General features: G+C 49.6%; 1 protein-coding gene across 1 annotated transcript; it reads right to left on the reverse strand.

Moving 5' to 3' along the window:
- Nucleotides 1–2179: 2179 nt before the first annotated feature.
- Nucleotides 2180–10250, reverse strand: LOC103749067 (histidine triad nucleotide-binding protein 1). The gene is made up of 3 exons (XM_008851875.3): nt 10044–10250; nt 7087–7191; nt 2180–2498 (listed from the first exon to the last, which is right to left on the reverse strand). Exons 1-3 carry the CDS (start codon nt 10152–10154, stop codon nt 2334–2336), a joined length of 381 nt encoding a protein of 126 aa, XP_008850097.1. The 5' UTR covers nt 10155–10250; the 3' UTR covers nt 2180–2333.
- Nucleotides 10251–10515: the final 265 nt, after the last annotated feature.

Raw genomic sequence — 10515 nt, forward strand, 5'->3', positions numbered from 1 at the left:
CCTTGGCCCCTGCTCAGCCTGCTTTCTTATGCCACACAGGCCCACCTGCCCAGGGGTGGCACCACCCACAGTGGGCTGGGCCCTCCCACATCACTCAAAAAGATGCCCCCTCAGACATGGCCACAGGCCTGAGGCAATTCCCCAATTGAGGTTCCCTCAACCCAGGTGTGTCAAGCTGACACTAAAGCTATTCAGCACACCCACTGAGCCACCTTACCAGCTCTGTAGCTGTAGTGATTCACCTGCCTCTGCCTGCTGCCTGGGACTAAAGGTGTGAGCTACCACATCCAGCTTTGTAAACATTTTTTGCTTTTTGGTCTTTTTGAGACAGGGTCTCTCTGTAGCCCCAGCTGACCTGGAACTCCCTACATAGACCAGGCTGGCCTTGACCTCACAGAGATCTGCCTGCCTCTGCCTCCCGAGACTGGGACTAAAGGCGGGCGCCATCATGCCCAGCTTGTACACATTCTTAACTGCTGTTATCTAGACCTTGAAAACTCAGTGGCATCACATAAATAAAACCTGAACTGTGCCAGGAGTGCACAGCTCCAGTCAGCCACTCGGGCTTCTTCCATCACTCAGCTCCCCGACTTCTCTCCTGGGTCCGTTCTGTATTTCTAACAGAGACAAGGAAAATACTGGGGACAATGTGGGAGAGGTTTCTCGGGCTTGGAAATGGCGTAGATCAGTTCCTCACCCATCTCATTTACCAAACTATAGGCATAAGGCCCTCAGGGCCGAGGAGATGTGGGGAAACGCACTGTGGTGATTCGGTGAGGATAAAGAACAGGACATATGGCTACATAACAGCTCACCCCAAAGCACAGTGGCTCGGAACAGTATTCTCAGCTTCTGTGGGCCGGGAATTGGGAAGCTACTCTGCTTGGAGTCTCATGAGGCTGATGCCAGACACTGACAGTTGCCTGACGGAAGGCTTGACTGGGGCTGAGGTCCCAGCACAGGCCTTTCCAGTGGCTGCTTGAATGTCCTCAGCCTCTGCTGCCGTCCCCCAAAGCCTAAGCCTGTTTCAGATGCTGTGACAATGCCATAGACTGGGCGGCTTCTAACACAACCTTTTCTCATAATCCAGAGTCTGGTGAGGGCCCACTTCCCAGTAACAGATGGTGTCTTCTCACTGGGTCCCCACATGGCAGATGAGTTCTCCAAAGGCAAATCCAGTGTTATTTCTCATGACCTAACAAAGGCCCCTTCTCCCTACAGCATCATCATAGAGGGAAGGCATTTGGAGGACATAAATATTCGGCCTACAGCAGTGAGCAATCCAAGAAACCGCGGTGCAGGGCAGAACATCCTTTACCACTTCAGGTCAGAACTCATGCTCTGGTTCAGACTGCAAAGATGTGGAGACCAGAAGAGGGTCCCCATGGGCTAGCCTAGAGACTGTCCACCACAGGACAATTTAAGACAGAGGTCATAGACAGAACCAGGAAGACACATCTGTGGGGATCCTCCTGATGCACTAACACTGGCCTGGCTAAGTCAGCAACAGGGAGAATGCCTCGGGAGAGTGCTTGACCCTCCACTGCTTCTTGCTCCGTTCTGACCTATGGCACGAATCTCTCCGAACTCTTCCCCAGACCTCCCTCAGTATAAAATATAAAGCCAAAAAAAAAAAAAAAAAACCGAGGAAAAGAGAATGACTTTCACAGATCATGTGGCAGTGGGAAAGGGTACGCAACAAAATGTAAAAGGAGATACCGTCTACACAAACGGCTTAACCATCACCTAAAGAGAAGAGGAGAAAAAACTGTTACATATAAAGGTCCCATTTTCCTGTATCTCCAAAGAAGTTCAAGGCCAGTCTGGTCTAAATAGTGAGTCCTAGGCTGGCGAGCTACAGAGTCTCAAAAACCGGAAGAGAAGAAGGGGAGACCCAAACGCTGAGTGATGTTTTAGCCTGTGAGGACAGGGCCAAGTTAACCATGAGCTCTTGTAATTTCTCCAAGACTAGCCACACCACCCAACAACACAATGTTCAATGCCAGGGCCTCCGCAGGAAGAGGCTCTGAGAAGCTGGGCTGTGGCCTGCTTCAGAGCACAGCCCTTGCCTAGCATGTGGAAGCATGATACCCAGCTGCACATACCTGAGAGACCTCCAAAGTGAAGAACTAACCCACCCTCCCCATCCACCTATGCATTTCCTAATTAATAAAGCAACTTGGACACATCAATGTCTTTTATTAGGCACAGTTTTTAAATCATCTCTTCAATCTCTCCATATACAGGCAAAAACATGTGTGCCGTTTAACATATTGGAACTTGCCAACTTAATGATCAGCTACAGGAGGGAAAGCCAGGCCCATCCAGCAAGCTTAACCAGGAGGCCAGTTCATCTGCCGACCTCCGAGAACATGGAGATGAATGTGATAGACAGACTGTCCCCCATCCGCACCTTCATTCACCACCATGCGATAGCCCTTGTTCAGGCCCAAATCCGCAGCACATTTCTTGCCAACAATCATTAAATGTCCAAGAAGCTGGAAAGAGAAAGAACACTTCTTAAGCACAGGAGATGCACAGTTCCGCCTGCCCACCATGAGGAAACAGTCAAGCTGCCCTATTGATGCTGCTGGGCGCTGGGCCGTGCCTGTGACCCCAGCACTCCCAAGCAGAGGCCGGAGGGGGAAGCCAACAGAAGTCCAAAGAAAAACAAAATTGCCAAATTGAAAACACATTCCACTTTGGTCAAACATCTGGAACCTCCTCACTCTAACACACATGGTTTACAATGAAAACCCCCTAAAAGTCAGGTGCTTAATCATTAGGAATTTCAAGAAACATCAGACATAAAATCTGCCCCTCCAGGGCTGGCAAGAAGGCTCAGAGGAAAAGCTCTTGCTGTGCAAGTCTGGCCACCTGAATCCGATGCCTAGAACCTTCGTAATGGTAGGAGACTTCACAAAGTTGGCCTGACCTCCATGTGCCCACTCACCAACCCACACACAATGTCAAATCAAATAAAAACTTAGGATCCATCAGAAATAAAATTTGTTTTTGTTTTTTTGAGACAGGGTCTCACTATGTACATAGCTCAGGATGTCCAGACTTGTGATCCTGCTGTCTGTGCTGGGATCACAGGTGTGTGCCATCTTATAAAATATCCTTTAGAGGATTGTGGTTTTGAGGCCAGCCTAGGCTATATAGGGAGAAATCCTGTTTCAAAACCAAACAAACAAACAAAAATCTCCCCAAACAAACATTCCCAACAGGTCTTTAATGTACCTGAGTTGATTTTCATACCAAGTACATGAGGTTGTATCCCAATTTCAGTTTTCGATATGACCAGTATTCATCCTAACAGTTTAAAATTCTACCCTCCATGCCAGGTGTGGTGGCGCATGCCTTTAGTCCCAGCACTTGGGAGGGGCAGGTGGATGTCTGAGTTCAAGGCCAGCCTGGTCTACATAGTGAGTTCCGGGTCAGCTGGGGCTACAGGGAGACCTTGTCTCAAAAAGACCAAAGGAAAAAATCCCACCCTCCAAAGCTTGTGATTGGGAACACAAGGGTGAGGAGCTATGGGTCAAGTTTAATCAGGATGGACCCACTAGTGGATGCTGGAGCTACCTGGTAAGTATCCAAGGACTCAGTGCTTACTCTTTCCCTGAATATTTGATATTTTCCATAGTAAAGGATTACCAAACACAACACAAAATCAAATCCTTCCTTCCCTCACTGACTGTCATGTTGAAGGCACATACTTGCATTTGGATTGTTTTGTTCTTAAGTTAAATTACCCTTGAGCTGATATGACTGTCACAGAAAATGCTGCTGCTTGGGTAAACCCTTTACCTTATCCTTCAAGGTCTTCCACTGCTGCTGGGCCTGTGGACTTTCCCCAGCTATTCTGCAACCGCTTGTCAAGATCCAAATTTTTATTTTAACTGAATTTGAGTCAACACTTTAAACTGAAGAAATGACATCTTCTTGTTAGGCCTTCTGATCCAAGAGCAGTATATCTCTCTATTAGATCGTCAACAGTACCTAAAGGTTGTTAGTAAGTGGAGTTTTAATAGATGGGCTTTCCTCTTTACCCAATACCCTAAGTGCCAGTTACAATGGAATAAGCTCCTTAAGCCTCACTAGGAAGAATTATGGACAGTTGTTAGCTGCCATGTGGGTGCTGGGAATGGAACCCAGGACCTCTGCAAGATCAGCCAGTGCTCTTAACTGCTAAGTCATCGTTCCAGCCCCTTCTTTTTGTTTTAAGTCAGGGTCTCATTATATAGCCTGGTTGGCCTGGAACTCCCTATGTAGACCAGGCTGGCCTAGATCTCACAGAGATCCTCCTGCCTCTGCCTCCAAAATGCTGAGATTAAAGGTGTGAGCTTTCCTGCACAGCTAGCTGTCTTGCTTTTAAAATACAGTCTTGCTGTGGAAATCAGGATCTTCCTTCCTCAGCCTCCTGAACCCTGTAATTAACAGGCATCGCCACTATGCCCAACGGGAATGCCTTTACTTCTATCTCAGGCCTTGAGAAGACAACAATCCTGGTTATCAGTCCTCGCCTTCCTCCTTGTTTGAGACCCGGCCTTGGTTGCTCACCACTGCATATGCTGGCTGGCTGGTCCACAGGCTTCCAGCGAGTCTCCTCCCATCTCATCTTAGGAGTACTGAGTGCTCTATGTGCTAAAGATTTGAACTCCAGCCCTCATGCTTGCATAGCAAGCACTTTACACATTCAGCCACCTCCTTAGCCCAGTCCTCACAGCTTTCTTAAAAGTTAATATCTTAGTATTAGCTAAGGAGTTTGCGTGGAAGATTAAGACAGGACCAAAAAATAAGCATGATCAAGGTTAGCGCACCAGAGTCAGGGTACCAGATGAGATGCTAAGAGTGTTGGCTCACTCTTGACAAACAGAAGTAAAGTGCTTTACACTGCCTGAGACAAGAGTGGATGAGCAGCCACAGCCAAGGAGGCCAGCCTGGGCTACCAGAAATGGGGGCTCAAGATGGCTCAGTGGTTAAGAAGCACTGGCTGCTCTTGCAGAGGACCCAGGTTCTGTTCCCAGCACCACGTGGTGGCTAACGACCATCTGTAACTGCAGTTCTGGGGGATCTAACACCCTCTTCTGACCTCCTGGGGCACTGCATGACATGGGTGCACTTATATCAGGCAGGCATTACACTCATACACTCATACACACACACACACATTAAAAAAAAAATGCTAGGCTGGGTGTGGTGGCGCATGCCTTTAATCCCAGCACTTGGGAGGCAGAGGCAAGTAGATCTCTTGAGTTTGAGGCCAGCCTGGTCTGCATAGCAAGTTCCAGGCCAGATGGGGCTATAGGGAGACCCTGTTTCAAAAAATAAAGCCAGGCGTGGTGGCACACAGCTTTAATGACAGCACCTGGGAGGCAGAAGCAGGTGGAGCTCTTTGAGTTCAAAGCCAACCTGGTCTACACAGCAAGTTCCAGGCCAGCCCCACCTACTGGCATATTCTAGCATACCCAGATAAAACTACTCAGCTCTATATACTGCAAAGGTAGTGTGACCAACAATTAAACACATGGACAACTGTGCTCCAGTAAAACTTTATCAAAATTGGTACCACCTAGAGCTGGCCTACAGGCCTCAACTGCCAGTCCCTCCTACAAGTTACGGATTTGGCAGCTAAACTTCTAGACACAGCAGACATACATCTTTGTAACTGCAAACTATGGAAGTTCACTGTGTTCTATACATGAACTTGATGGCATCTACTTTGGGTAGTTATAGTGTATGTGATGGTTTGAATGAAAATGTCCCCCATAGGCTCCAGGTATTTGGACATTTTGTCCCCACATGGTGGCGCTGTTCTGGGAGGTTTTAGAAGGTGGGGCTATCCTGGAGGAAGCACGTCACTGGGGGTGGCCTTAGAGAGTTCTTAAGCCTTGCCAGATCTCCAGTCGCTCTCTTGCTTCCTGTGCCTGTGTGATGATGTGAGAGCTTAGCTTCTGCTGCTCCTGCTCCAGCCACCTCCAGCCACCATGCCTCCCTGCCATGACGGACAGTAATTCCCCTGGAACTGTAAGCTCAAATAAACTCTTCCTGCTATAAATTGCTTGGGTCAGTGTTTCTATCACAGCAACAGAAAAGTGACTAATACAGTTTACTTAAAAGATTTGGAAGTTCCCATTGGTGATGTTCCTGTCAGTATACGCCTCTGTTTCACGTCTATACAAATTCCTGGTCATGACATACCAATAAAATGTATCTTATTTCCAAACTTAACTGTTTTATCAAATTCAAACTATACAGTATTTCCAAGTATCCTAATAGTTTTAGTTTTTCCTTAGTAACGACTTTAGGAAAAGAAAAATGTGACATTGCTTTAAGAACAAAATTTTAGAGACCTGGCCTGGTGGTGATCTTATAATCCCAGCACTCCAGGGTCAGAGGCAGAGGAGGGCAGATCTTTGTGAGTTTGAGGCCAGCTTGGTCTACAAAGTGAGTTCCAGGCCAGCCAGGGCTACATAGTGAGACACTGTCTCAAAAATCCAAAAAATTGCCAAGTGTGGTGGTGCACACCTTTAGTCCCAGCACTCAGGAGGCAGGGGATCTCTGTGATTTCAAGACCAGCCTAGTTTACATAGTGAGTTCCAGGCCAGCTGGGGCTACAGGGAGACCCTGTCCAAAAAATTTTTTAAAAAGGCCAGCCAGGGCAACTTAGGGAAACTGTCTCAAAATTTATTTTTTCCTAGCTGGGCGTGGTGGTACATGCCTTTAATCCCAGCACTCGGGAGGCAGAGGCAGGCGGATCTCTGTGAGTTCGAAGCTAGCCTGGTCTACATAGTAAGTCCCAGGCCAGCTGGGGCTACAGGGAGACCCTGTCTCAAAAAAGACAAAAAAAAAAAAAAATTTAGGGCTGGTGAGATGGCTCAGCCTGTAAAGGCATTGCTGCCAAGTCAGACATCTTGAGCTGGACGCCTAGGACCCACATAGTGGAAGCACAGAGCCAACTTCACAAGGTGTCCTCGGACTTTCATGTCTCATACACACACACACACACACACTTTAAAAAGAACAAAATTTACTCTCCATTTAGAGAGCAGTGAAAATAAAAAGTGTTGGAAATGTACTCACACTTTCATCGTCCTCTTCTGCAGCAGAAATCTGGGCTATGTGTTTCTTGGGTATCACCAGAAAATGTGTTGGTGCTTGAGGAGAAATGTCATGGAAAGCAAGACACTGCAGAAAGAAAAAGGTTTAGTATATCATCTGGGAGGCTAAAGCCTCTTCTTTTGACACATAGTCATCAAGCACTAACCACATGGGAGGCACCGAACTAGATGCTAACAAAAGTGGACACAATACATGCGGGCCAGGATCCTTTTCATGTAACTTTGTCTTAGTGAGAAGACTATAAATAAAAATGTGATCACTAAGGTGTAGGTGTGGATGATCAGCAGAAAAATCCAATTCTGAGGCAGTAACACTGCATCTGTGACTTAATGAGTAGAAACCAGCCAGGCCATCCTTGCCGCGGTGATCTCATCAACTCCTCCGGCTGAAGTCACACTGTCTACAGTTCTCTAGCTTAGAGGCTTTTCCCCTGGTGCTCCCTCTACTGCAATGAACCTCTCTCCACCCTCAACCCTACCTTTGTCTAACTGAAAAACTGGGGAGATGGCTCAGTGGGTAAAGTGCTTGCTAGCAAGTGAGAGGCCTGAAGTTTGCTTCGCCAGAACCCACATAAAAAGGAGGCAGGTGAGGTAACCACCTGAATCCTAGTGCTCAGGAGGCAGACAGGATCCCTGGGGCAAGCTGGCCAGCCACACTAGTCAAATCTGTGAGCTCCAAGTTCAGTGAGAAACTGCCTCAATAAATAAAGAGGAGGGCTGTGTAAGACATGGAACGCCAACTTTGGGTCTCCACACATGTGTGCACCCAACACATATGCATGCATACCACAGGTACATACATATGCAAAACAAACAAACAAAAAATGCTATTCAGGGGCCAATGAGATGGCTCAGGAGGTGAAGGTGAAGGTCACCAAACCTGAGAACCTGAGTTTGATCACAGGGACTGATCAGCTTTGTAATCACGTGGTTCTTTGATATCTGGTTAACTAATCTTAAAAAAAAAAAAAGTAATCTTCCAACTTTACTCAAAGTTTAAGGAATGCACCTATGCTCTTTTTTTCCAAGTTTTACAGTTAAGTAGCAAGTAGACAAATGATTTGCCACTGGGAGAGCTGGCCAATGCACATATTACATGAATATTTTCTATCTCTCACGCTCTTTGGCAGGCTGAGGCTGCCGGGCAGAGACCATTCACATTTCTTTGTCTCCGGAGTAATTCTACTTCATATTCTATGAAATGCTGAATCATTTAGAATGCTTCAGGCTTGTGCAGTGGGGTTCAAAGGTCATTATTTCAAAGATCATTCTATAAAACTGAAAACTTTTGTTTGGGGTTTTGGCCTCTTTGAGACAAGGTCTCATGTAGGCCAGGCTGGCTTTGAACTTTGGATCCTCTTGCCTCCACTTCCCAAGTGCTGCACTGACTTTGTTTACAGCTTATTTTGTTTTGCTTTTGTGACAGGGTCTTACTCTATAACCCAGGCTGGACTATAGCACAAGACATTTGTCCTGCCTCAGCCTCCCCAGTGCTGGGGTTAGATGTCAGCCTCTATACCCAACAACTTCAAACTTTTAGAAGGAAACCGGCTTTCCAGGGCTTGCAATAGCACCCACAAGGCCCAAGGTTTAATCTCCTAAAACAGAAGAACTTCCTTCCAACTGGTGACAGAGATATTTAAATAAAACTCACCTAAGGAACCAAACCAAATTTCAGGAAGCACTCTGTGTAGACACTACTGGTAAAATGTTTTCTCATATTCTTACAGGATCTCCCTGTAGCCCCCAGCTGGCCTGGAACTTGCTATGTAGATCAGACTGGCTTTGAACTCAAGAGATTCACCTGCCTCTGCCTCCTGAGTGCTGGGACTAAAGGCCTGTACCACCACTCCAGACCACATTGCTTAGGTCTTACAGTGCAGCCTGGTTGGTCTGAACTCCCTATGCGGACCAGGCTGGCCTCCAACTCTCATATATCGGCCTGTCTCAGCCTCTGAGCGCAGGGATTAAAGGCCCGCACCACCACACCCTTCTTATCCTGTATTTCTTAGAGCGAAATTAACAAACTACTTACAAAACATTCCATCTCAAAAGGCCAACCTCTTACCCAGCTGTGAGACCCCACACCTATAAATAATAACAGAGTCCAGCAGGTAATTTGCACAAGATGTTTTCAATGTGGCGGTCAAGTGGGATGTCACCTATCACGAAATGAACATAAACAACCTTCCAGCTCCCTTGGCACAAAACTCCTTCCGGTCTAGCCCGGCGTGGCGGTGCAGGGCTGCAATCCCAGGCCTTGGGAGGTGAAGGCGGGAGGATCAGGGGTTCGGGGTCTGGTCGTTACGCAGCGAATTCGGGGCCATCCTGGGGTACATACGACCTATCTCAACAAACTAAAAACCTACAGCAGCATTTCAAACGAAAACTGTTTCCGGTGGAATGCACAAGGGGTCGTTCCAGCTGCAGGGGGGTGGGGGTGGGGGACCCGAGGCAGGTGCGGCACCGCAGGGTGGGTCCCTTCCCCCGGGGACCCCGGCACCGCGCCCGGCCGGCTGCGCGCGGGAGATCACGGCGATTGCACCGAGCTCGGCGGATCGGGTTTCCTGAGAGCGCCGGCCAGATTGCGAGCTGGCTGACACCTGCTGGACCCGGGCGGCCCCGGGGCCCCGACACCCGGCCCGGGCCCGCGGTGAGCCGGGAGGCCGCACCTGGCAGATAACGGGTAACCGGAGCGGCCGCACGCGCCGGGAGGAGGCGGCCGGGCCACGCGGGCTCCGGACCAGGCCAAGGGACGGCCGCGGTTTGTCCTGCAGGGCCCCCTCGGAGGACGTCCGGCCCCCTCGGAAGACACCGGGCCCCCTCGGAGGTCATCGGACCCCCTCGGAGGATGTCGGGCCCCCTCGGAAGCCATCGGGCCCCCTCGGAGACTATCGGGCTTCCCTAAGCGCGGCCTACCCGGTCGTCCTCGAAGATGATCTTGGCCGGGATTTCCTTGCGGATGATCTTGCCGAAGATGGTATCGCCGCCTGGCCGGGCGACCTGAGCCTTGGCGATCTCGTCAGCCATAGCGGCCTCCCTCCTTCCTTCCCACGCCGGGGCCACGGGGGGAAAAAAGAACGGCGGGAGCGCGCGGCAGCGGCGCCCAGCCTGCGGGGGGGGGGGGGGGGCTGGGGGCGGGCCGGCGCGGGGGCGGGGGGGGGGGGGGGGCCCTCTCGCCGCTTGCGCATGCGCACTGGCGTCGGCCCCACCGCTGAGGCTGCGGCGGGAAGGGAAGTGGGAGGTCTATTTTACCTGCGACCCCCGAGTGCAAGAAGCGCTGATCAGGTGGTGGGAAAAACTGAGCGCCGTATCGGAAAAGGTGTGCTGGCTCCCGCTGGGCAGCGGTCCCCAGCACCGCGTAGGTGATCCTGGCCTGTTCTGCACGCCT

Source organism: Nannospalax galili, unplaced genomic scaffold (genome assembly GCF_000622305.1).
Source record: "Nannospalax galili isolate Female #2095 unplaced genomic scaffold, S.galili_v1.0 scaffold706, whole genome shotgun sequence".
In the NCBI taxonomy this organism is placed as follows: Eukaryota; Metazoa; Chordata; class Mammalia; order Rodentia; family Spalacidae; genus Nannospalax; species Nannospalax galili.

Bases quoted from the DNA above. Each gene is read 5' to 3' on its own strand.
- LOC103749067 (XM_008851875.3), bottom strand. From the start codon at position 10,154: ATGGCTGACGAGATCGCCAAGGCTCAGGTCGCCCGGCCAGGCGGCGAT. The intron at 7,192-10,043 runs GTAGGCCGCGCT...TTCTTTCTGCAG, and splicing joins TCATCTTCGAGGACGACCGG to TGTCTTGCTTTCCATGACAT. The intron at 2,499-7,086 runs GTGAGTACATTT...TTCTCTTTCCAG, and splicing joins CAGAAGAGGACGATGAAAGT to CTTCTTGGACATTTAATGAT.